Source organism: Eschscholzia californica, unplaced genomic scaffold, assembly GCF_041429995.1.
Source record: "Eschscholzia californica isolate CP2 unplaced genomic scaffold, dmEscCali1.0.p SCAF_1, whole genome shotgun sequence".
Taxonomy (NCBI): Eukaryota; Viridiplantae; Streptophyta; class Magnoliopsida; order Ranunculales; family Papaveraceae; genus Eschscholzia; species Eschscholzia californica.
The window spans coordinates 12,823,935-12,851,221 of record NW_028238198.1 but is presented as its reverse complement, the minus strand read 5'-3'; the positions used below and the strand labels follow the sequence as shown (position 1 = coordinate 12,851,221).

Below are 27,287 nucleotides of genomic sequence, written 5' to 3'. Positions count from 1 at the left end.
CTTACCAAAAGAAAGCTAGATGTATATTTTCTCATGTTCACTAGGTTAAAACTCTCTTTCTCCCATTTTCTCAAATCAACATGATCTTAGGATTAGGGTTATAGCTCTGATTTTTTATGAAGTGTTAGTGTTATTCTTGTAGGTTTTGTTTGGATATTTGATGTTGTAGTTTAATAGGATTTTGTCTTACTTATACACGATTGCATTAAATTCAATGTTGTTTATAAATTTTACTTTGTATCTACGTGTCATTTCTTGCTCCTTTTCTTTATCTTATTTTTAGGACGGAGTTGAACCATCTTCCTACTTGTAGGCGAGACCCTCATCTTATTTTCTTTATCTATTTCTGATTGACAAACCATTTTGCTTATAGTGGTTGAGAATTATGTAAATGGCAGTTGAAAGACATAACCGTATATTTTATAGATACAACAATTTATTGCTTTGCATTATCTTAATGTGATCTCAGTTTTGTCCTTATATGTTTTTGACAGTTGATCGAAAATATCAACCTTTAACTGTTAGTGTTGATGAACGTCTCCATCAATTGATTTGCATTATCTTCATACTATGAGTTTGTGTATAAACTGAATAACCCAAACTTGTTGGTTGAGTCATCATTTCAAAGACTTTATAAGCACTGATAGTATGAGCATCCTAATTTTCGCCCGCACACATGTACTAAGAGTAAAGTAATTGATTGAGACGTTCATTACATCTAATTTAGAGTTGGTATTTTTGAACAACAGTAAAATGCATATAAGGTTGAATCTTAGATCGAATTAAAATAATGTAAAGCAAGACAATGTCGTAGGTCTGAAGTAAACCGGTATACCTTTCAATTTCTCATCTACATAGTTATCTTCAGCCTGCATCATACAATCAGCTAAACTTACCCAATGATGAGGTTTTTCTGTATTTTACATAAAATGGGCAACAAACGACTTTCTAACGATCATCTAAGCATCAAAAAGTAGAAAAGATAGCTTCGTTAGATGAGAATCTAAGCATGAAGGTTAATCCCCATTCCTCAAGTTCACCTTATCACTACGAATGAGCCCATGAGGATTTCAAATCCAAGCAAGCCCCTTTCTATTTCCTAAATATTTTTATGTGACTTGTAAAATTAATTTTAGTATTCTTCTTGATGTTCTATTGGAAAGTGAAAAAGAGAACATGGAAATGCAAAAGTATTATATTTGTAAAATTTATGTTTCTCTTTCCATAACTTTGAACCTTGTACAATCATATACTTCTTGTATTCCATTTCTTTAAGACTTGATGGTTTGGCAGATAAAGGAGTTTGGTGTTTCAACAAAAAAAAAAAGAATTATGCCAACATCAAAAGAAAATGGACCTAAAATTTCAATCACATTTTCACTTAATTTGCTGAATGACTATTCATATATACAAATGTGTATTCAAAACCTTTATATATACAGTGGCTATATGACATTCTGGTTTTGGCTACGTGACAAGTACCAAAGAGTAAAGAAATCGATGGATACTATTCATCACAACTAATATAGGGTTCAAAGTAATTGATTGAGACGTTGACTACAACTAGGATCGCTAAAGTAAGCTGTTACGCCCTTCAACCTCCCATCTACGTAACTGTGTTCCACCTGCACGCATCCATCAACTATACTTAGCCAATACAGTCAGCTAGATAAGATAAATGTCACGAAAGAAACATAAATGTTACCACACTGACTTATAAGAACATCTGAGTGAGGTGACGATATGTGACATGGTAGCGGCAAGTAAATATGGTGGCGGATAAGTGTTGGTTACAGGTAGTGCCATCATGATGAAGCCACGTGCTCAGGGTGGTGTGATGCGATGGTGATGGACTGGTGGTTATGATTTGCCAACAGGGTATATATGGTGAAGCGGCTTTTTGGTTCCTCACTAAAGTTTGTGGTGGTTACGTACTTATATGAAATAGAAGGCTTAGTGGTGTATATTGATGGACTGATATTTCCGGGAAGAATATATTGCTAAAATATATGAGGATAGAGATGAATTAAATTGTAGAAACGATACCTCAAGGTGTAGAGGAGGGGAAGATAACCAAGATAGCTCGTGTAGTTGTCGTAAGTCAATATTTCGAGGTAAGAACATTATAATATTAGGTGTTATGTCTTGAGCTGCTTGAAAGACAGAGTACCTACAAAAGACCTTCAGTTAGTTCCTGAAAGAGTATAACATTCACTTCACTGTGGTAACCAGACCTACTAGACAGTGTTACCAAATTGCAGGCTATTAATAAGATACTCTAAATGAGAATTTACTAGTACATTGAAGAGAAATCAATCACAATGGAACATAAAGATTGCTAAGATAAATCATTTTTCACTTTCAGAGTTCTGTCATTTCATTCATATCAAGAATTGCACCTCTGATGCATATAAGATTTGGAAACAAGGGTCGAATTTGAGAGCTGATATGACTCTAACCAGCTTTGACGGTTTCAGTATTTAAAGAGAAGAGCAAAGTATCGGTTCCTTGGATACGGGGGATCTGATGACGTGAAGAATATCGTTCCTGGATCACTCTATATCATTTCTCAAAAGGACAATGAGGTGATGAATGCTTTAGATGGTAAGACTAGTCAAGCTACCGAATCAGAGATTCAACAAGTGGATTCTATGTCTTGGACAAAAAAGAGAGGGACAAAAAATTAAGAAGAGATTATTGTTCCCTTATATTATAGAAAAGACACCAAAGCAATTCAGAAGTGTCTGAAACACTTGGACCAGAAACTCAATCAGAGACTCCCCAGCCATGTTTAATACCATAACTCGTACGCAGAACTGTATGGGTGCACGTGTTCCGTGTCTGACAAGATAAATATACAAAGAACCGTCTCTCCTTGTTACTTGCATCATATGAACTTCTCAATGAAAAGCTTTTTGACAAAATTCAATAGGTTATCTCATGAATCATGATAGAATGGGTTTAGATGTAGTATGCATAATGTATAAGCTTTAGGCTCTGTCATTTATAACTATTCAGAGTTAAGAAGAATACCCATCCTTTGGCTTGAGTAGATCAAGGGTAAATTTTTCGATTGCTGAATAAGATGGACCTCCCCATGGTGGTGAAAGAAATACCACGTCTCCCTGATAAGATGAAAAAAACACCAAGAAAGATGTTATACAAGGCATAATTGTATCTAATGCACAAAATGAACCATAAAAGTAACTAAGGTGTACCTTAAGGGATGAAGCTAGTTCGAAAAAGTCGCCGACAATGAAATCAATGTGATCTTGAACTCCATAGATATTCGCATTGTTATATGCTAATTTCACTTTATAAGGATCTATATCGATTGCAATAACATGGTACCCCCTAAGATACCAAAATTGAGAATTGAGTAGTGAGTTAAATTATCACCTCTCTGACTAAGCCTACACTTAAAGCTATTCAAAATACATTTAAGCTACTTGCAATTAGGGAGAACAGAAGTATACAGATTACAATTTGAAGATAAGAGTAAAAAGATTGTGGACAAGAAAAGTAAAAAATCGATAAGCAATACGTATTCAGAGAATTCACATTTGCCCTAATTATGGGCAACCCTCTTCTACAATAATCAGATTAAAGATAGGTAGGTAGATAAACCCTAGACTACAACTATCCCACCCCAAGAATACATTTTTCCCAATTCAATATGCATTGTCAAGAAGATGATTGAAGATGTTGACTGAAAAATGATACTTACAATCGTGCGAACTGAATCGAATTCCCGCCAACACCACAGAAGCCATCGACAACTATTTTTCCACCTCTACCACCTAAGTTTCTAGCCTGTCTGATGGCAATTTCTTCAGGGGTGACAGAGTACCACCCCTCTTGATCCATCTGAATACCTAAATCATATTTAGAAAACAGACTATACCTTTGAAACCAGTATTTCTTCACTACATCATTTTCTTCCAGATAATGAATAAGCTTTTGTTTCTTTCTAGGGTTCCATCTATTTCTTGATGTTTCTTGATTGAATCGAATCAATGGGGTTTCCTGATCAAACCCTCTGTACTTTCTTTTCTCGCCATGGCTAGACATCTCTTCTCTCTCTACCCTCTAATCTCTACTCTTTCTCTCTCTCCCTAAACACAGTTAGGTTTGAGCGGGAAAGGTAGACTTTTTTCGTTTTTTGTGAGAAAAGCCAATTTCTAAACAGACCACTAATACATATGCCGAATCTCGGTTAAAAAAAAAGGACCAAATTGTAAGAAAGTTAACCATATGGGGTCTAAATTGCAAAGCTTCAGTTAATCCGGGGTAAGCAGGAAGTGGTCAAGTCGTGAGCGGCCTGATTGCAACTTCGATGGCAGTAAATGACCTACACCTGTCTTTGGCACGTGCATTCTCTTAAGCCGTTGATTTCGTGGTAGAGTCTCCAAGGCACCTTCGGATCAACGACCATGATTAATTCTATGAGAACCTTAGCATCACCTTCCACAAGAAAAGTAGGCAATTCCAGTTGTTCTCCCAACTCTATCCCCAACCAAAACCTTACCACTTCACTATGGAGGGGCGAAACTGGTTCAAAGCATCGGACTTTAGTGTCGATGGTGTTCCCTGACGAATCTTTAGCGATGAGGGCCCCTGATGCGGGAGTTTCCGGGAGAAAGGTGGAAACCCTAAAAATCATTCTCCAAACACTGTGCCTCTTCTCTCTCTTCTTTTTAAGTTCAGGCGAAAGAGAAAACCCCTTCTACGCAACCCTTCATTTGATTTCAGAAGAAGGTAGGGTACCTTCATCTGGATCTGGAACCATATCCAAAAGAAACCCTCCACATCTGGAGAACCAGACGAGGTTCCCTCAAAGGGGCTCTCCCCTTCGTCAAAACTTAAAGAGAGGAGAAATAAAGAGGAGAGAGATAGAGAGAGAAGAAAACGACCGAATTTAGTGGTGGAGATCGCCAACGTTTATGGTGGAGGATGTTGGAGCATGATAGAGATCGTCGATTTATGGTGGAGGTGGGAAGAGAAGAGGAAAGAATAAAAAACTGAAATAACAGTTAGGGTGATGTTTGGAGGAAACGAAAAGTTTCTAAATATTTTTGTTTCCACCCGAAACTTATTGCTCTAGAAACTTTTCTTATTTACCAAAATACTTGCCAAAATTGGTGATTGGAAAACTAAGTTGAGGACTACTCTTCTTTGATAGGTTTGGTTGAAATTATGGAGTTAATTGTTTACTTTGGGACTTACGAGTTGGGACTAGTGCAAGACTGCAAGTTATTAACATTTGAATTTGTTGGAGACTGAAAAATTATATTCTTGTTTAGAGACTAAATGAGATTAGAGTCAGGGGTGGGTCGGACTCAAAGCCACCAAAGCGGTCGTTTTGGGCCAAATGTGGTTAACGACCTCAAATTTTGAATTTTGTATGATACTTTCAAAATAATAATTATATTTTAGATAGATTTAAGATGCACGTTAAGTTGTAGCTTAGTGTAAAAGATCATAGATTTTGTATAAGTGGTCAAGGGTTTGATTCTTCTTCTATAGCTTGGACTTAATCAATGATATATCATTTACTAATTTAACACATTTGACAATTAGGGGTCCGTTTCATACGTGCGAAAATGTGAGTAAGAAAGTCGTTTTCCCAGGAAAATCAGTTTTCCGTTGTTTGGTTGACCACTTCAGGTAAGAAAATCGATTTCATCCTAAGAAAAAAAAGTGTACAAATGGTCTAATTTTTTTTTCCCCACCTTTTAGATGGGAAAGTTGATTTCTCACTCTCTCCCTCCTCCCATAACTCTCCCCTCCTATAACTTTCTCTCTTTTTCTCTCCTACCGTAACTCTCTTTGTTCAGCTTTGTCCAATTAACAAATAAAACCAAATTAATAAATAAGTTGAAATTCTAAAGGCACCCCATAAATTCTAAAGGCACCCTTTGAATGCCAAACATTTATATATTGGTTAAATGCCCAATTAATAAATAAAACCTAGTTAATAAACATTTATCTAAAGGCACCCCCTAAATCCTAAAGGCACTGCCTCAAATTCTAAAGGCACCCCTTTAATGCCTAACATTTATACATTGGTTAAAGGCCCAATTAATAAATAAAACATAGTAATTAATAAACATTTGTCTAACGACACTCTTTTTCTCACCTTCTTTTCTCGCCTTCTTATCAAACACTTAAAATTTGACATTGAGGTAAGAAACCCCTTTTTTCGCTTTAGATCCGAAACTCCAAAAGAGTACAATAAATTTGAACCAAATATAAGAATGGAGAAATTGATGTCCACAAGCATGAGGTGTTTCCCTAACCAAATTTGTTTGAACATCTACAAACACTCACTATTTGGCTATATGTACTTTAGAAGTCATTTGACTTCGAAGTGGAGATTTCGAGGTAGAGCTAAAGAACTACTAGATAACTAGACAATGTTATCAAATTCAGGCTATTCAGGAGATCTTAATATGAGATGTTAGGAGTAGTACATTGAAGAGACATAAAACAGATAGGAATAGAAAAAATGAAGTTATTAAGAAGTGTCTAAAACACATGGACCAGGAAATCAATTAGAGGCCCCCAGCCTCCTTATTCCCAATAAACTTGTACATCTTAGTTCTGTAAAAGCCTATAGGACAGAGACTCGTGATTTTGTTTGATATTGGAATTGCTTTTTCTGTGGGTACATCTGAAAAAAAAATGTGGGCAAATCGATAGAAACTTAGTTTTGTAGATTTTTTGGAAACGTCTTGATTGAATAAGGTGTTTGAATAGAAAACAATTTGTTGTGGGTCGAAATGGCTGACCCTGTTAGTGGTTCTAGTTTTTCTATGGATTAACATAAATAGTAGCAGAACTGAGAAAGGATTCAGAATCGAAAGATATTAGAACCGCTTAGTGCATATATATTTTGATAATTTAGCTACAATTTGAGTTATTTTTCTTTTTTTGAGATTACCCAAAACTTTCATTCATATGTAGGAATTAAATCCATTACATTACATGGATTGGAGACTTTCGACTCCTTTAAGTACAACATGAATTTACTATCGTAAAGTACAACACGGAACTTACAAAAGTAAAAACAACATGAAGGTAAAGAAGTACAATATTGCAAAAACAAAATAAAAAGACCGTAAAGGTCACCAAATAAAAAGATCTTAAAGATCACAAATGAGAGAACCCTAAAGGTCGTGAGTTTTGGTTCAAAATTATCATCAAAGAATCTAAACAAGATTGGAGTCCATTAGTGTCTTAGTTGGTATACAGGATTTGTCTTGTAAGGTCCATCATCATTAGAGGGTCACTGACTGAGGTCACAAATTCGTAGACTTTATTAATTGGTCCATATTACCAATACAAAAAGTATACTCAACCCATCTCGTGGGAATCCCACGTGAGAGAAACTCTTATTTCTCTCTCCTCTCAAATGTTCAGTCACGTGGAGAGAGCAATCTTTGTTTCTCTCACATGCAGTTCAAGTGGAGTCCCAAGAGGCGAGTTGTGTAGCCTTGTTGTTACCAATACTTGTCGCTAAGGGTGTGTTTGATTGCGAGTTTTCCGGAAAAATAGAAACAGTTTCTCTAAAACTTTAAATTTGCATCTGTTTGTTAGGATTTGTAGGGAATCATAACTTTCTCTCACATGACAAAAATTTCTTAATTTTTCGTGAAATAAGGGAAAGTTTTGACCCACATCCCCCCTAAGAATCTCTTTCCCAACTACCCTCTTGCCCACCTTGTCATATTTCTCTCAACAACTTTGACCAAACATTTATATCCTAATAAACACACAGTATTTTTAAGGCAAATTTTTTCATAAACCTTCTTCAGCCATTAACTTCTCTCTAACTCTATCATCTGATTCCAAAAACTTAATCATCTTCTCAATCAATTTCTTCTTCCAAATCTGTTTTCTTCAACTATGGAAGAAGATGTCTTCTTTAGACAAAAAAAAAAAAGCAATACTAACTCTTTGATTTTGAGTACAAACAGAGGTGAAAGGGGATTTAATTGTCGGGGTATGTTTGATCTCGATGTTTGATTGCTAATTTAATGTGTCTGAAGGGTTTGTCATGAATATCCTTTTGACTTTATTATTCAACGATGTTGCTAAATTATTAGCATCTTCCACAACCTTTGGTGTAATTTAGAAATTGTTGAACTATCCCAGTGAACATGAATTACTCTTTCAAAGTTCAATTTTGCATGTTCTCTCTTATGTTCTCATAAATATTGCCATTGCTTTTCTGAAAATTTTTAGACCGATATAATTTTGAACCAAAGCATTCTCTTTGAAGCTAGAAATCCCACTTCCACCTCTTAAATTTGATGATTCAAAATGGTTTCCAAGAGTTATTAAGGAATTATAAACGGTTATGTGCTGGCATCCGTCGTTATCACTAGTCGAGACCTGTAAGAACTAATAAATATTTATGGTGATAGCTAACAAGTTATTTCAATAAATTTGATAGTTAAGCTCTAAGGAAAGTTTAGAAATAAGAAAACAACATTATTTTGTCTACTTAACCAAACAGCGGAAATTTCAGAAAAATGTTTGAAGAATCACTCTCTCAATAAAAATAGTTTCTTGGAGAACCAGTTTCCCTTTTTATTTTTCCTTCTCCAACTTCCAATCAAACACAACCTAAATTTTTTACCAATTTAGCCCAATTTCAGTTTAGCCCAATCTTGATTTGTTAATTTCAATTTAACCTAACACGTTACCAATACTTGTCATTAAATTTCAATTTAGTCCAATGTTAATTTGTTAATTTCAATTTAGCCCAATTTCAACCTACTTCTCACTAATTGGAAACGGTTAATTCAAATTAGAAAGTCGTTATGACTGGGACTTTCTAAATTGTGTACACTTGTTTTTCTTTGATCAATTAGAAAGTAGTTCATAATTTAGAAACTTCTATGTGTATATATATCTAATCGTCTCTCTTCTTAAATCTCCATCTGAAAACGAGAGAAGCTATAGAGAAAAAGCGAAAGTGAAGACAGATAGAGTTAGAATCATGTCTAAACCTGTGAAGATAATTGAAGTTTGGAATTACAATTTACTTAATGAGATGAAGAGAATCAGTTCGATTTTGAAAGAATTTTCGTTTGTTTCTATGGATACTGAATTCCCTGGAGCAGTTTATCGTCCTTTTGATAAAACCCTAATTCCTAAACTTAGTCCCTTTCATCTTTACCATGTACTCAAAGGTAATGTGGATATTCTCAAATTGATTCAAGTGGGTTTAACCCTATCTGATGCTGATGGTAATCTTCCTGATTTTGGGACTGATTATTGTTATATTTGGCAATTCAATTTCAGAGATTTTGATATTACTAGAGATTATCATGCCCTAGACTCAATAGAACTTCTACAAAAACAGGGTATTGATTTTAACAAAAACAGAGATTTGGGTATTAGTTCGATGGATTTTGCTTTTTTACTAGTTAAATCAAGACTGGTTCTAAACCCTAATGTGACTTGGATCACATTTCACAGTGCTTATGACTTCGGATATCTGATTAAAATTTTAACAGGAAGAGTTCTACCAACTCAACTTGGTAACTTTATTAAACTTCTTCATTATTTCTTTGGGTTCAGAGTTTATGACATTAAGAGTATAATGAAGTATTGTGAAAGTCTATATGGTGGTTTGGAGAAGGTAGCTAAAACCCTAGAAGTTAAGCGAGAAGTCGGCAATTGTCATCAAGCAGGTTCTGATAGTTTATTAACTTTGAAGACATTTATGAAAATGAAAGAGAAGTTTTTCGTCGGAAACGATATCTACCTGAAGTACGCTGGAATTATTTCTGGGTTTTGAGTAAACTGAATTTGGGATTAGAGAGAGAGCGTTAGTGTGTTAATGATTGTAATATTGTTATCAAATTTGATCCAAGATATATAGTTAATGAAATTTTAGTTTCCTTTTCTTTTGATGTTGGTATTATTTTTTACTTTGAGAGTATCGTATCGACTAATTGCACAGCTCAACATTTAGCATTATTGTTTACTTTGAGAGTAGCGTATCGACTAATTGCACTCCTCTAAACTGTTATCTATCAGTCTCTGAGTTTGAATTGTTTTCATCATCCACCTCTGCTCTCATCCAGATCTTCTCACGGCCTTGTCGACAAGAAGAGAGAGGATGAGTATGAGTTCGATGCACACTAAAGGGGAGTTTGTCACATTCAGGATGCTTAGGGAAGTTTGGAGAGTACCCACTGGACCAACGTTGTCCCAGTGAAGACGATTGACTTCTAGGATCAATAGATTTAGACAAAGAATTGGAAGGCATGCAAGAACCTTTTAACTATCTTATGAAAAAATAGTGTTATATACCCGGTTTCGATAATAGGAGCTCAAGTGGAAACAGGAAACTAATCAAAGATGCACATAATATCTCTGTCAACTATATACATACCAAATATGCTCTCAACTTCTTATTGTTGTGGTTTTACTATACAGAAAATGATCAATATCATCTTAAATTACATCACCAAAGTGAAACTCACAAGAGTATATGACCTTTCAATATTACTAGATCTAATGAATGGCCCAAGTATGCCAGTATGCCCTTCCACTTCCCTCTACAGAGTAGGTCTTGTTGTGTCTGCATTCTTTTTAAAGCACAAGCACGACACACCTGCAGGGCCGTGCCTGAGAATTTAGGGGCCCCGTGCCAAATTCGAATCTGGGCCTTTTAATGAGACAAAAAAATTACAAACAAAATCTGAACAATGTATAGTTTCTTTGTTATAGGTGTGTTTTTTTTGAACAAGATATAGTTTAGAACCTAAAAGCGAATTTTTATGTAGTATGTCTTGTATCACGATTTTGTACATATATATTTACATGTTTTCGAAGTTTTTACAATTTTTAGATATCTATTTCTAAACACATTTCGAAAAATCCCCCCAAATAATAATATGTTAAAATGAAGCGTAAGAGAGTAGAAAGAAAGAGTTAATTAGCAATTGTACCATTGACATGTTAAAATGAAGTGTAATAGCAAAAGAATTTGCAGGGAGCTAGTTTTGAACCCCCGTCACCTTGGTGGAATTAAAAACCCCATACCATCTCAGCCAAGAGGCTTTAATGTTATGAAATGTATCTTTATTTTTATATACTTTAATTGTTGGAAATTATCAAGAATGGGCCCTTATAGGTTGGGGGTCCTGTGCGAGCGCCCTGCCCGCACGGGCCCAAACACGGCCCTGCACACCTGTGGCGTGTTATGCCCGTGGTCTCGGCGTGTCTACCTGCCACTAAATGGGACACAGGAGAAAATGGGGAGGTGACGGAGAACTATTGGTGGTTGCCAAAGTCCGAAAAGAGGATAGAAATAAGCTTTTGTTTTTAACCAATTGGCCGATGGGGAGCAGGTCGGCCGTCACCGGCGACTAGTTTTGGGTGTTAAAAAGATGAGAGGGTTCCTCTGAGACCGTTCCCTTTATCTTTGACGGAAAGAGAGCGGGAGTTGTGGAGTCTTTATGAGGAAAGCCCTCTTGAGAGTTTTAGACCCGCGATCAAGGTTTCAGAATCCTCAAAGGTTTTAAAGCTTCAAAAAAAATTATTTATGAGATTTTCACTTGAATCTTTTTCCACTCGTTTAATATGAAAAGGGTTTCATTTGTCAATTTATATAAAATATATCTTATTGATGTAAGGTAAGATTTTTTTCAACTGATCTCACACATTATCATGACTTCCGCTGGTAACATTTCTTTTGAAGCTACTGATATTCTGAATCAGACAACACCATCATCTCACGTTTTGTATGTTCATCATTCTAACTCTCTTCCTACAGTCTTGATTACTTTACTTCTAATCGGAGATACTATTACTCCTCCTGGTCTCTTAGGATGAAAATAAATCTATGAGCGAAAGATACATCAGGTTTTGACGACAGTTCAATTGTGAACCCCACTCATCCGAGCGAATTACACTCTTGGGAAAGGTGTAATGATCTCGTCGCAATTTAGATTCTCAATTGTCTGGCTAAGGATATTTGATCATCAATATGGAATTGCACTCAATAAAACCTAAAAGAAGGAAAAAAAAAAGACTATATTGGTCCTTACGAATTCCTAACTTTTATTCTGCTATGGTGCTTACTAGTGCTTCAATGAGAGGATTTCCAAATATGGGGAGAGGTTACAAACATTTCTTCAAACCACCTTAAATAAAGGCCGCGACTTTGGGGAATAAAGAAAAATCTAGGGAATGAAGACTTAGTCAACTATTCTTGACTTAAGAGACATATTTATTTTGTGGTTCAAAAATTAACTAATTTGTCTATTGCCCCTAATCTTCATCTTTCTAAAACCTTATTCTATCACAAATTCCGACCACCAACAATTTCGGCCACCACCTTCATCTCACACATCTTTTCTCTCTCCCTCCCTTCTTCTTCTTCTACTCTCTTCCTCCTTTTTTCCCTTTCTTTATCTCTCTAAAACCTATTTCTTTAACAAATTCAAGAAGAGTAAGAACTAAGGTAATATTGGTGATATAGTAGTAATTATAATGGTGGTGGTATTATTCTTAATAAAGATTTAGAAATACTACCAGTTCACTCTATAACTAATGGTAAAATATTTTGGGTTAATTCTGTTTTGGCCCCCAATTTATGACCAACTCACTGTTTTGGTCCCCATAGGTGTCCGTCAGTTCGTTTTGGCCCCAATAAGTGTCCGTCAGTTCGTTTTGGCCCAAAAGCGCCAAATTTTTGACGAAATTATCCTCGGGGGCCAAAAAGAAATTATTTCCAAAAAGAGATTAAAGGCATAAAAGCCACATCATCTCTTTCTTTCTCTTCTACTTCACTTTATCTCTCCTCCATCACACCACCTCCTCTCCACCTCACCTTTCTTCTCCGACGAATGGTTGCCGGCCGGACACTATTAACATAAAAAAAAATCTTTCTATCTCTTCTTCTTCTTTCTGATATCTCTTCCTCTTCTTTCTCTCTCCTCCTCTTCTTCTTCCTTTCACTTTTCTTTCTTTACTTTCTCTCTCTCTCTCTCTTTACCTCACTCTCTCTCTAACTATGTCCGACGAAGGGGAGGATCCCTTTCGCCGGAGGTCTGGATCTGGAGTTCCAGATCCAGACGAAGGTCTGGAAACCAAACCTTCGCGACCTGATTTCTAGGCCTTCAAAGTCTGGTTTCCAGAACGTGAAGGTCTGGAAATCAGATGTCCGTCGAAGGGGATTCTCCCCTTCGTCGGACAATAGTTAGAGAGAGAGAGAGAGAGAGTAAAAAAAGAGAAGTGAAAGGAAGAAGAAGAGGAGGATAGAGAAAGAAGAGGGAGAGAGAGAAAGAAGAAGAAGAGAGAGAAAGAAAAAAAAATTATGTTAATGGTGGTCGGTCGAAATTTTTACTCCGGCCGGCAACCATTCGCCTAAGAAGAAAGATGAGGTGGAGAGGAGGTAGTGTGATGGAGGAGAGATAAGGTGAAGTGGAGGAGAAAGAAAGAGATGATGTGGCTTTTATGCCTTTAATCTCTTTTTGTAATTAATTTCTTTTTGGCCCCCAAAGATAATTTCGTCAAAAATTTGGTCCTTTGGGGCCAAAACGAACTGCCAACATACTCATGAGGGCCAAAACGGTGAGTTGGTCACAAATTGGGGACCAAAATAGAATTAACCCAAACTTTTTACACCTTACCCAACCAAATCACGTAACCCTGATTTCCTTATTGATGGGCCTAAAAATAGGTCTTTTCCCGCAAGTATACGGGGTCAAGTTATAGTATTTATAATAAGATCGAGTATCGTCCCAAGGGATAAGTAGGCAATTTCGAATATTGACGGCGAGTTTAGCCCAATAATCAAAATGTTAATAGCTAACTTAGACTAACACACTCACACACCCCATCTATATTTGATTTGATTTGCATGTAAGAAATAAGAAAACAAATGAACTAAATAAACTATCTAAGAGAGGGGAGAAGAGGATATCTAAGGTTATAAAATCCACCACATAATTTCACTTTATAAGACAAGCACTTAATCACTTAAATCTCTTTTGTATTTACTCGGGATCCAATATAATGAACTATTTGGATTCCGGATGATAATCTAGATAAAACAATTTTATAATTAAGAATGTATGATTGACTACCATATAAAACTAATTTCCTACACTACCATTCAAGATCTAAAAGGCATATCTCATCTAATAAATCAATAAAAGCATGAAATATCTAATTATAATACATGAATGATAATAAGGTTATAGAATCAACATGAAATGACAATCAATAGGCATTGAAGCACATCAAAGGATTTAATTAATCAAGAACAAGTATTATAAAGATCCAAAATGGGTTTCATTCACAACCTTAGATTGCTAAATTAACTATACATGGAATCTAGAATAACATTTATTGACATTGTAAAATAAATGAAAATACTAAGAAATTAATGGAAAGAAATCACCAAGAATGCTCAAATTCCATATCCCCATGTATTTCCAATTTGTCCAAGATTTGCTCCATTTATGCTTAAGGATGTTACTCCAAGAAATCCAAGTAATAGCTATTTTATTGCCACCCAAATAAGAAAAAGAAGGAGAAGAAAGAAAGTAGATCTAGAAAGAAGTTGGAAAGAAGAGATGAAGAGGGTTAGAAATGGTGGAAGAATATGGAAGAAAGAAGGAGATGACTATTAATGGTAGAAAGAATAGTGGTAGAGAAGAAGATAGAAAAAAAGATGGATTTAATAGAAGAGGGATTGAGTAAGAAGAAAAGAGAGAAAGAAATAGGTGAGAAGAAGTAGAAGAAAAGAATGGAGGATTAAGGTTAGAAGATAGAAAGAGAAGTGGCTTAGAAATTAGGTAAGGAAGCCATTTGAGAGGGTTATTGAAGTCTAGGGTTTAATGGAGGAGAAAGGGACTTATTTATAGGTGGGTTTTGGTTTTGGTTGGGTTAAATGGTAGGAAAAGGTAAAAGAAGGGTTACTTTTGGAATTTGGGAGGGTTTAAAGTTGAAAAACCCTAAAAGCACACAAGTGTCGGCGGCTGGTAGGGTTTGGTTGGGTTTCGGATGCTATGGTGCTTCTCGGCTGAGCAATTAACGTGCGGCAGCAAACAGTAGCCGTCGGATCGAAGGGTACGCGGATCTGGATGATTCGGGAAGGGACGCGTGGCTGGAAGCACGGAAGCTAAGCTGCTACGGGTAACACGGGATTAGAACAAAGGGGTGACGCTCAGCAGCCGTTAGATCTGAAGGACGCGGAAGGGAGAGGCTGAGATTAAAACGTTGGCCCGGGAGCATGGAGTTAAGTTGCAACGGGCTACACAGAAGCATTAGATTGGAAGGACGCTCAGCAACCGTCGATCTGGGACACGCGGAGAAGAACGGTCAAGATTAAAACGTTGAAGTGGGGCTACCGTACTAACTTGCAACGCGCTCCACCGGATCAGGCCTATAGGGTGCGCTTGGATGCTCAGCGGGAACACGGGATATAGATGCACCAGCCTCCGTCCTTCGACACGTGTCTGTGGGTGTACCGCGCGCCAAATTTGTGCCCGACACTGTCCCGCTAGTCAACCTGATTTGACTCCATCTTTGACTTTGATTTATTCCTTCGTCCGGACTCCGATTTGACTTCCGTTTTCTCCTACGAACTCGTCTCGACCTCTACTTTTCAACCACGCACTGACCTTGGCCAAATTACCAGACTGTCCTTGACTCCAAATGACCAAAATACCCTTCATGCGTCTTTTCCTCGTTTTTAACCGTTTTTCACATCTAACTCCACAAAACACACCTAATCAAGAAAATCAACCATTTTATTATAATAAAGACCCGAAACGAACTAACTCGACTAAATTACACGACTTAGATGGGACATTTTCATGACCCATCAAACATCCCCAAACTTAGATTTTGCTAGTTCTCGAGCAAAACAAAATAAAAGAAAAACCTAACTCACTTTCGGAGGAATCCCGGTTACATTTAGCATATGCAACAAGCCGTTAAACCCCTAGGTTGCCCTAGTGGACGAGTGTGGTCTCGTGAGGGTTTCCATAGATGACACCCACAAACATCATGGTTTCAAATACACAAGGGTCCAAAATCCAAATCGTAGATAAGCATGATTGATATAGTAAAGGGTTTAAGCATGTCAAAACATAATGAATCAAGTAAACAAGTTCATGTGAAAGCTAAAGACCCCTTCACTAATGATCTTACCCTAAAATGCAAGTGTCATACCATAATAAGCACATCTATGTTCCGAAGTCACAAAACCTTGATTCCCAAGTTAGTACATTTCGCCTCGACTTCGGCCTCACGGACATACACTCCAAAAATGAAATCACTCAAGAATGGTTCGCTCGTATGTGTGAGTGTGATCACGACTATAGACTCAACACATAAAAAGGGGTGAGGACAACATTTTGGAACAAATGATCTTCGAAAAGGAATTAGCCACTAAATAGAGTGGGGAAGCTCACTCACCCTTCTCACCCATTCTACCCTCTAAAAATGTCTTCTAAAGGTTAGCGGATACAATAGATGATGTGATGGTGGTGGATTTCCGAGAATGTCGACCTCCTCATGATAGAACCTCTTAAACATTTCCACATTTGTTTCTTGCTTCGAATACTTATTCATGAACAAAAACACCAACACATATATACAATCACATCACTCACACAAAAGAGCTAACACATGCTCAAACATACACAAAAATCACTTTATTTCACTTTTTTTTTTTTTTTTCTTTTTCTTTTTTTTCATATCACTTTTTTTTTCATTTTTTTTTTCATTCTCTTTTTTTTTTTTCTTTTTTTTTCATTCTCTTTTTATAACACAAATACAAACAACCAAAACAAAATACTACACACATAACTCTATTCTTGCAAATCACTTTACATTTCATACTTGCTTTTGACATTCTTCATTCTTTTATCTCATGTCTTCATTCTCGGGGTATAAGATGATGGATGGTGATGGAGTATCCGCTATCCTCTAGTTGGCATTCTCATTGGGTTTCATGGACTACAAGGGTAAGGTTAATTCGCTATCCTAATGTCACTCCTAGTGGCTAAGGAAATTGAGCACACGAGATCAAATGAGCTTTTTTACAAGTTACGAGGTTGAGTAGCTCTTCATTCTACTCGGAGTTAGCGCGGAAGAGTACACTCGAATGGCAATTTAGGCTTTGAGCTCTCACATGGGTTAAGTCTCCACTAATGACTACTTTAGGTCTCTTAGAAATGTTTCTTCTTCACTAAGATGTAACTCACATGGCACAACACAAACACTAAAAGACTCGACTTTCATGCAAAGGCCATTAGCAATCACAAAACTCATCAACTCGACACATATGCATCAAAATTCTCAAAACTATCACTAGAATCACATGCAAATCTACTCAAAATGTTCAAAATTTTCAAATTTTGGCTAATTTGGACCCTTTTGTCTTTGAAACCCATGGTCATGCATTGGTTTTGGTCAAATCCCCGCATCCCCAAACTTAAAATTAACATTGTCCTCAATGTTCTAAGCATACACTCACCAAAGGATTAAGAGGCATATCAATTTAAAGAGAAGAGTGGAGAGATATTACCATAACCGAAGGAGATAAAAGATGATACTACCAAGGCCCATGTATGAAGAGGTTCCAAGTTGATGCCAAGCTCGCGCCATCCCCAAACTTGGAACAAACCACGCCTTAGAAGTAAAACATATAAGAAATGCTCCTAAAATATCAACAAATATCATGAGAATGAAGCACATAAAACATATGACAATATAAAACTTACCACTAACGCGGGTATACACGATTGCATTGAGCTATGCAATTAGCCTTTAATTCTCTTGATTTCACACAAGAACACGAGTTATGTCTCGTGGAGGGTTTCCAGAGATGATACCCACAAACATCAAAACCCATTAATCGGTCTAACGATCATAAAGCAAAAGACGGAAGATTTGGGGGTCAACCCAAAGAAAGCTATATACAGGTGCTAATCGTCTCAAAAAAAGATAAAGAATACGAAGGGCACATGAGACGATAAAAGAAAACAAGCCATCCCCAAACTTAGTGGGTGCACAGTCCACTAAGTAGGTATAAATAGAAGGAACGACAACAAAGAAATCATCAAAAGGATCGACATACATGTGAAGAGTCAAAATATCAGTCGAAGGCAAAAAATTATCTGGAAGCTTAGTGGACAGAATATCCACTATGTCCATAGACACTCTAGGAAAGAGGTCTGAAATGTCCCAAAAGGGATCAACAACCGAGTTTGAGATTATGTGGAAAGTCGAACTAGACTCTAAGGGTAAGGCAGTATGCTCGGGGACCAAGTCAAGGTCCATGGTTTCCTTAGGCAAATAGTCTGACAAACTATCCAACATGTCACTAACTACTACGTCATCAATATCCTCAAAGACATCTGGGGCCTCGCAGTCAGTTATAATATCAGGCCTTCCTAGCATTGCATCTAAGACTGACTCCTTACAAGTGTCAAAAATTGGATAGTTCGGAATCGTGTCATTCTCAAAATTGTTCGTAGAGCAACCATGAACATCAACGTCTAATGTAGTCCTATCATGATGAGATGACACATGTTGAGGAAACGAGACAACAAGGTTATCAGTTTGTTCAAGCTCTTGGGTCCTCTCAGTTGATTCGTCGACATTTAACTTAGTACTAGGGTATGACGTATTACCCTCGCCATCGGACCTAGTACCCTCTTGAGTTTGGGGTGGTAAAACCCCTTCCTCGTCGGCTAATAACTGTGATGTAATCATCTGTACTTGATGATTTAGAGACTCAAACTGATGATTTAGAGACTCAAACCTCTGCTGTAACTCTTGTTGCATTTGAATCTGTGTCTCTTCATGTTGTAACATCATTTCAGTCAGACGACTCGCAAACTCTAATTGAGATCTATCTTCAAGAATCTCTTCATGATAAGGCTCACAAGTGTAATTAAATGAAGACTCTTGATAATAACTCCCACCGTACATACTAGGATCATACCTGCCTCTAAAATCATTGGTCTCAGAATAGTGTGGACTGTAAGGTCTCTCATACATATTTAGTGTCGGACCATATCCATCACTAATTTGACCATCTCTACACATCCATCGGTATTCTCCTAGGGTCATACGAGATCGGTCAGGCTCAAATGGTCTATTCCCCTCACTAATCGAAGCATCCCTACACATCCTTTGGTATTCACCTAAGGTCATATCAGGTCGGTTAGTGCGGGGAATCCTCGAAATAAGCTCATCATCATCATCAAATGGCCAACCGTTATAAGAACGTGCCATGATCTCACAATGCTCAAGGAACTAACAAACAAGCTATCAATGCAAATCAAAACTTATCCAACCAATCACACACAAGTAAGAAAGAAAGAGATAGAATACGATACTAGCGGATGCTCCTCTCGTTTCATTCTTCCTTCCGATTCCTTTCTGATTCTTTTGTTCCCCTTCGCTCCTATGTTCCTGTTTTTTGGCTTTTCTCTTAAAGTGGTACCTGAAAAAAAAAAAGATAAGAAACTACGAAAATAAAGAAAGAAAACGTCTAAGTTAACAAATAACACTAAACTAAAGAACAAAACAAGCAAACAATATCCTAACTACTAAACCTATCCCCGGCAGCGGCGCCAAAAACTTGATGGGCCTAAAAATAGGTCTTTTCCCGCAAGTATACGGGGTCAAGTTATAGTATTTATAATAAGATCGAGTATCGTCCCAAGGGATAAGTAGGCAATTTCGAATATTGACGGCGAGTTTAGCCCAATAATCAAAATGTTAATAGCTAACTTAGACTAACACACTCACACACCCCATCTAAATTTGATTTGATTTGCATGTAAGAAATAAGAAAACAAATGAACTAAATAAACTATCTAAGAGAGGGGAGAAGAGGATATCTAAGGTTATAAAATCCACCACATAATTTCACTTTATAAGACAAACACTTAATCACTTAAATCTCTTTTGTATTTACTCGGGATCCAATATAATGAACTATTTGGATTCCGGATGATAATCTAGATAAAACAATTTTATAATTAAGAATGTATGATTGACTACCATATAAAACTAATTTCCTACACTACCATTCAAGATCTAAAAGGCATATCTCATCTAATAAATCAATAAAAGCATGAAATATCTAATTATAATACATGAATGATAATAAGGTTATAGAATCAACATGAAATGACAATCAATAGGCATTGAAGCACATCAAAGGATTTAATTAATCAAGAACAAGTATTATAAAGATCCAAAATGGGTTTCATTCACAACCTTAGATTGCTAAATTAACTATACATGGAATCTAGAATAACATTTATTGACATTGTAAAGTAAATGAAAATACTAAGAAATTAATGGAAAGAAATCACCAAGAATGCTCAAATTCCATATCCCCATGTATTTCCAATTTGTCCAAGATTTGCTCCATTTATGCTTAAGGATGTTACTCCAAGAAATCCAAGTAATAGCTATTTTATTGCCACCCAAATAAGAAAAAGAAGGAGAAGAAAGAAAGTAGATCTAGAAAGAAGTTGGAAAGAAGAGATGAAGAGGGTTAGAAATGGTGGAAGAATATGGAAGAAAGAAGGAGATGACTATTAATGGTAGAAAGAATAGTGGTAGAGAAGAAGATAGAAAAAAGATGGATTTAATAGAAGAGGGATTGAGTAAGAAGAAATGAGAGAAAGAAATAGGTGAGAAGAAGTAGAAGAAAAGAATGGAGGATTAAGGTTAGAAGATAGAAAGAGAAGTGGCTTAGAAATTAGGTAAGGAAGCCATTTGAGAGGGTTATTGAAGTCTAGGGTTTAATGGAGGAGAAAGGGACTTATTTATAGGTGGGTTTTGGTTTTGGTTGGGTTAAATGGTAGGAAAAGGTAAAAGAAGGGTTACTTTTGGAATTTGGGAGGGTTTAAAGTTGAAAAACCCTAAAAGCACACAAGTGTCGGCGGCTGGTAGGGTTTGGTTGGGTTTCGGATGCTATGGTGCTTCTCGGCTGAGCAATTAACGTGCGGCAGCAAACAGTAGCCGTCGGATCGAAGGGTACGCGGATCTGGATGATTCGGGAAGGGACGCGTGGCTGGAAACACGGCAGCTAAGCTGCTACGGGTAACACGGGATTAGAACAAAGGGGTGACGCTCAGCAGCCGTTAGATCTGAAGGACGCGGAAGGGAGAGGCTGAGATTAAAACGTTGGCCCGGGAGCATGGAGTTAAGTTGCAACGGGCTACACAGAAGCATTAGATTGGAAGGACGCTCAGCAACCGTCGATCTGGGACACGCGGAGAAGAACGGTCAAGATTAAAACGTTGAAGTGGGGCTACCGTACTAACTTGCAACGCGCTCCACCGGATCAGGCCTATAGGGTGCGCTTGGATGCTCAGCGGGAACACGGGATATAGATGCACCAGCCTCCGTCCTTCGACACGTGTCTGTGGGTGTACCGCGCGCCAAATTTGTGCCCGACACTGTCCCGCTAGTCAACCTGATTTGACTCCATCTTTGACTTTGATTTATTCCTTCGTCCGGACTCCGATTTGACTTCCGTTTTCTCCTACGAACTCGTCTCGACCTCTACTTTTCAACCACGCACTGACCTTGGCCAAATTACCAGACTGTCCTTGACTCCAAATGACCAAAATACCCTTCATGCGTCTTTTCCTCGTTTTTAACCGTTTTTCACATCTAACTCCACAAAACACACCTAATCAAGAAAATCAACCATTTTATTATAATAAAGACCCGAAACGAACTAACTCGACTAAATTACACGACTTAGATGGGACATTTTCATGACCCATCAAACATCCCCAAACTTAGATTTTGCTAGTCCTCGAGCAAAACAAAATAAAAGAAAAACCTAACTCACTTTCGGAGGAATCCCGGTTGCATTTAGCATATGCAACAAGCCGTTAAACCCCTAGGTTGCCCTAGTGGACGAGTGTGGTCTCGTGAGGGTTTCCATAGATGACACCCACAAACATCATGGAGAGAAAGAGAAAGTGAAGACAGATAGAGTTAGAATCATGTCTAAACCTGTGAAGATAATTGAAGTTTGGAATTACAATTTACTTATTGAGATGAAGAGAATCAGTTCGATTTTGAAAGAATTTTCGTTTGTTTCTATGGATACTGAATTCCCTGGTGCAGTTTATCGTCCTTTTGATAAAACCCTAATTCCTAAACTTAGTCCCTTTCATCTTTACCATGTACTCAAAGGTAATGTGGATATTCTCAAATTGATTCAAGTGGGTTTAACCCTATCTGATGCTGATGGTAATCTTCCTGATTTTGGGACTGATTATTGTTATATTTGGCAATTCAATTTCAGAGATTTTGATATTACTAGAGATTATCATGCCCTAGACTCAATAGAACTTCTACAAAAACAGGGTATTGATTTTAACAAAAACAGAGATTTGGGTATTAGTTCGATGGATTTTGCTTTTTTACTAGTTAAATCAAGACTGGTTCTAAACCCTAATGTGACTTGGATCACATTTCACAGTGCTTATGACTTCGGATATCTGATTAAAATTTTAACAGGAAGATATCTACCAACTCAACTTGGTAACTTTATTAATGGTGTGTTTGGATGCAGGATTCCTAACTAGGATTCCTACCAAAAATGGGATTTGGTAGGATTCATGAATTCTTGGTCTGTTTGGCTACACAAAATCCTAGGACTCTTGAATCCCAAGGATTTCTAATTCCATAATTTGTATTAGCCCAGAATTCCACCCTACCCCCTAAGATTTGCTAGGATTTTAGATTTTACGCCCCAAATCCAATTCTCAAATCAACCCAAATCCTCCCGAATTTCGGACAGATCTCAAACTCGGAGTTTCAGTCGTCTTCTTCTCCAACACTTCCGATTTTCAGAGAAAAACTTGAAGCTGAAGCTCGGGTGAGGTATTATCTCTTTCTCTCTCTCTCTCTAACTCGTATCACTCTCTCTCTAACTCGTATCACTCTCTCCTTCTCCACAAAGCTTGAAGTTCCTGATCTAGTAATTTCAAAACCCTAACTGTCTCACTCTAACCTTTTGTGATTTTCAGATTTCTTTGTGAAGCTTGAAGATCAAAGCTCGGGTGAGGTATTTTCATGAATTCTAACTCGTATCTCTCTCTCTAGGGTTTGATTATATCTTTGCAACAGTCAATGGTTGATATCTAGTTTTCAGTCGAACTGGCATTTTAAATTCTAGGGTTTTTCAATTATTGTTCTGATCAACTTGGGTATATATGATAATTGACCAATTTAGTATACCTAGTATTGATTTACTACCTAGGGTTTCAAAATCTCTATTGTTTACTCTATCACTTTGTGCCAATGAACAACTACCTAGGTATATAATAGTTCCAAATCCACAAAACCCTCTGAAGGTATACACACTTCCCTCTTTCATCTTCTAGGGTTTTCAAATGCGATCTTCATATCTGTTAGAAATGCTTTATATTTTCTCTATTTCATGATTTTAGGTTTATGGCATCATAAGGTTCTATCTAATACACAGCTAGGGTTTCACTGTTTAGTTGGAAATGCTTTATCATAGCGGTGACCTTGCTTATATGCTATTGCATTATTGTCATAAGTTGCTAGTAGAGATTGGGATGCCTATCCTTTACCTGAAACGAACTGTACTATATAAGTAGTTGCTCGCTTGTTTTTCCTTCCGGCTTTTGGCGGGGAAAACGTTTATTGATATTTATGGCTGGTACCAACATGTTTCTTCTTATTCTTCCTCTGTTTTGCCGATCAATATTGAGCCTTGCCTAGGAATTATTAACAACCACAGATGTTTGGCGGAGTTGTATATAGATAGAGAACCACCTAGGAGCCGTGAATTTGAGAGGCACCAGATTCTTGAGCGACTATACTCAGAAAGTGATATAACTTGTCACGCAATGCTTCAGATGAATATGAACACATTTAATAAGTTGTGTTGTATGTTAGTAGGCAAAGGGCTACGACCTAGTAGGTGGGTTAGTGTGAAAGAACAAGTAGCTATATTCCTCCTCACTATTGGTCACGACTCGCGTGTGAGGCATAACGGGTTCGATTTGATTAGGTCATCTGAAACAGTTCATCGACATTTTCATAATGTGTTGCGATTTGTCTTAAGACTTGGTCCTGAGGTGGTGAAGCCGGCACGTGAAACTTTTTCCCCACAAATGGGTAATAGATGTGGTTGGCCATTAACATATTTTAAGGACTGTGTTGGTGCAATAGATGGTACATACATACCTGCAACTGTACCTATAGAAGACCAACCACGATATCGTAACCGCAAAGGAGATATTAGACATAATATTCTAGTAGCTTGCTCATTTGATATGAAGATAACATATGTTTTAGCTGGATGGGAAGGGTCTGTACATGATAGTAGGTTGCTGAGATCTGCTGTCACAACGTGTGAAGACAAGCTAATAGTTCCTTCTGGTATAGCTATGCCACCTCTTAAACTTTGTTGATGGTTGACATCATTGTACAATGTACTAATGCACAGTTTTTGTTTGATAGACAAGTACTACCTTGGTGATGCCGGTTTTCCACTTGCACCGGGCTTCCTGACGCCTTATCGTGGGACTAGATATCATTTGTCTGATTATAAAGGACGTAAACCAGCGAACCCAAGGGAGCTTTTCAACTATCGACATTCATCTTTACGTAATGTGATAGAACGAGTGTTTGGAGTCTTGAAGAAAAGATTCGCCTATTTACGAGCATCTCCATTTTATTCTGTGGATTCGCAAATAAAAATAATTCTATCTTGTTGCTTGGAATGGTTCCATCATGATGTTGAAAGAAGGAGGTTTTTCTTAACAATGGAACCAGATGAACAACTTATGTGGATCGAGAGCAAATTATTTTAGCATGGACAAGAGATGACATTATTTTTTTTACCAGTACTTACTTTTTATTTTTAAGGCAATACTTGGATGAGGTTTTCTTTTTTGGATATTATTCATGAATATGAAGGTATTATTTTAATTAAAAACTTATTTTGTAAGAATCCAATTATGTTTGCCAAACAAGCCAAAGGATTTTAGATGAAGGAAACAAGAATTCTAGGATTCTTATAGGTTACCAAACACACAAAAAAAAATCATTTGGATTCATGAATCCATGGAATCATGAATCATTTGGATTCATGAATCCGTGGATTCATGATTCCTGCATCCAAACACACCATAAACTTCTTCATTATTTCTTTGGGTTAAGAGTTTATGACATTAAGAGTATAATGAAGTATTGTGAAAGTCTATATGGTGGTTTGGAGAAGGTAGCTAAAACCCTAGAAGTTAAGCGAGAAGTCGGCAATTGTCATCAAGCAGGTTCTGATAGTTTATTAACTTTGAAGACATTTTTGAAAATGAAAGAGAAGTTTTTCGTCGGAAACGACATCTACCTGAAGTACGCTGGAATTATTTCTGGGTTTTGAGTAAACTGAATTTGGGATTAGAGAGAGAGTGTTAGTGTGTTATTGATTGTAATATAGTTCTCAAATTTGATCCAAGATATATAGTTAATGAAATTTTAGTTTCCTTTTCTTTTGATGTTGGCATTATTTTTTACTTTGAGCTTATCGTATCGACTAATTGCACAGCTCAACATTTAGCATTATTGTTTACTTTGAGAGTAGCATATCGACTAATTGCACTCCTCTAAACTGTTATCTATCAGTCTATGAGTTTGAATTGTTTTCATCATCCACCTCTGCTCTCATCCAGATCTTCTCGCGGCCTTGTCGACAAGAAGAGAGAGGATGAGTATGAGCTCGATGCACACTAAAGGGGAGTTTGTCACATTCAGGATGCTTGGCGGAAGTTGGAGAGTACCCACTGGACAAATGTTGGCCGAGTAAGACGATTGACTTCTAGGATCAAGAAACCCACAGTGGAAGGGTGCAAAAACCTTTTAACTAGTCTGAGGAGAAATAGTGTTATCTACGGTGTTTCGTGTTTCGATAATAGGAGCTCAAGTGGAAACAGGAAACTAATCAAAGCTGCACACAATATCTCTGCCAACTATATACATACCAATATTGTTCTCAACTTCTTGTTGTTGTGGTGTTACTACTATATTGAAAATGATCAATATCACCTTAAATTCCATCTCCAGCAAAGTGAAACTCAAAGAGTATAAGACAGTGACCTCTCAATATTACTAGATCTATTGTATGATCCAAGTATGCCATTATGCCCATCAACTTTACCTCTACAGAGTATGTCTTGTTGTGTCTGCATTCCTTTTTAAAGCATACGCACGCCACACTTGTGTCGTGTTATGCCCGTGGCTGTGTTGTGTTTACCGCCACTAAATGGGACACATAGGAGAAAGCTGCGGGGAGGTGGCGAAGAACTGTTGGTGGTTGCCGGGGCCCGGAGAGAGGAAGAAAAGAAGTTTTTGACAGATACGTCATCAACTATCACAATACCTCCACGGCTCCACCACCATACTTCCACCATCAGATCTCAATCACCACATATCACCACCGAAACACCACCCCACCACCAACACCACAACCGCAACTCCACCACCATCACCACAACTAGTCAACAACCGTACCACCACTACACAATCTTATAATAGTGATAAATGGAAACTGTCTAGCAAAATACAAAGATTTGTCAAATCTCCTCATTTGTTAAAAACATAAATGCATTTTCAATTTGGATTTTTATATATATTAGGAGAAAAACAATTAATACAACCATCTAAATTGATCACATATACAAGATTTTTCTGATTTGCTGATTAGACTTTCCTCTTATAAATCAATTTGTAATTCAATATTAAATTGATTTAGTATAATGTAATGAGTCTCTTAGTTTTATGTCACTTTTAAGAATGTATCTCATGTTTTGTGGTGGTGGTTGTTATTGAAATGTGTTTTAATCGGACCAGTCTCGGAAAAAATGTCTATACTTCCATGTCTGGTCTGGCTAGGAGCGTGCTATTTTATGTACAGAACGGCCCACTCCATTCACGTAACGTGACTACACCAGTCCCTTATCGTCCATGGTCGTATGACCACTGAGTCGTGACCAATGTGTATCGGACTTCCAAACCACAAACAAACCATGTGACAAGCGGCGTTGTGCCGTGTTACCTCTTAGCGTGTCTTGTAGGTGTCACGTGCCGATACGACGCGTTCGCCACCAATGACACATGATGTATGGGGAGGTGCCTATAAAATTTCCCTTGTTATTAGGGGCCGACTTGAGATATTCTTAAAGTAGGAAAGTTCAAACTGGGTCGGCGCCCTATACCAAGTTAGT

The 27,287-nt window shown here is 37.3% G+C and overlaps 2 protein-coding genes and 1 pseudogene across 4 annotated transcripts; 2 read left to right on the top strand and 1 right to left on the bottom strand.

Annotated features, from left to right (window-relative positions):
- Positions 1-1,354: 1,354 nt before the first annotated feature.
- LOC147564235 (uncharacterized) lies at positions 1,355-4,181 on the bottom strand. 2 transcript variants are annotated; one of them, XM_086644707.1, is made up of 5 exons: positions 3,728-4,181; positions 3,219-3,354; positions 3,034-3,125; positions 2,047-2,170; positions 1,355-1,625 (listed from the first exon to the last, which is right to left on the bottom strand). In XM_086644707.1, the coding sequence occupies exons 1-5, from the start codon at positions 4,069-4,071 to the stop codon at positions 1,533-1,535; spliced, it is 789 nt and encodes a 262-aa protein (XP_086500833.1). In that variant the 5' UTR covers positions 4,072-4,181; the 3' UTR covers positions 1,355-1,532. The 2 variants fall into 2 exon arrangements, with proteins under 2 accessions (XP_086500833.1, XP_086500826.1); XM_086644700.1 differs by having other exon boundaries at positions 3,034-3,354; positions 3,728-4,096.
- Positions 4,182-9,007: 4,826 nt separating this feature from the next.
- LOC147564234 (putative CCR4-associated factor 1 homolog 11 pseudogene) lies at positions 9,008-9,811 on the top strand (annotated as a pseudogene).
- A 12,214-nt stretch (positions 9,812-22,025) lies between these two features.
- Positions 22,026-25,462, top strand: LOC147564233 (putative CCR4-associated factor 1 homolog 11). 2 transcript variants are annotated; one of them, XM_086644687.1, is made up of 4 exons: positions 22,026-22,572; positions 23,210-23,224; positions 24,436-24,444; positions 25,230-25,462. In XM_086644687.1, exons 1-4 carry the CDS (start codon positions 22,029-22,031, stop codon positions 25,445-25,447), a joined length of 786 nt encoding a protein of 261 aa, XP_086500813.1. In that variant the 5' UTR covers positions 22,026-22,028; the 3' UTR covers positions 25,448-25,462. The 2 variants fall into 2 exon arrangements, 1 of the variants encoding a protein (XP_086500813.1); XR_015226370.1 differs by lacking the exons at positions 22,026-22,572; positions 23,210-23,224; positions 25,230-25,462 and adding an exon at positions 24,526-24,775 and having other exon boundaries at positions 24,358-24,444.
- Positions 25,463-27,287: the final 1,825 nt, after the last annotated feature.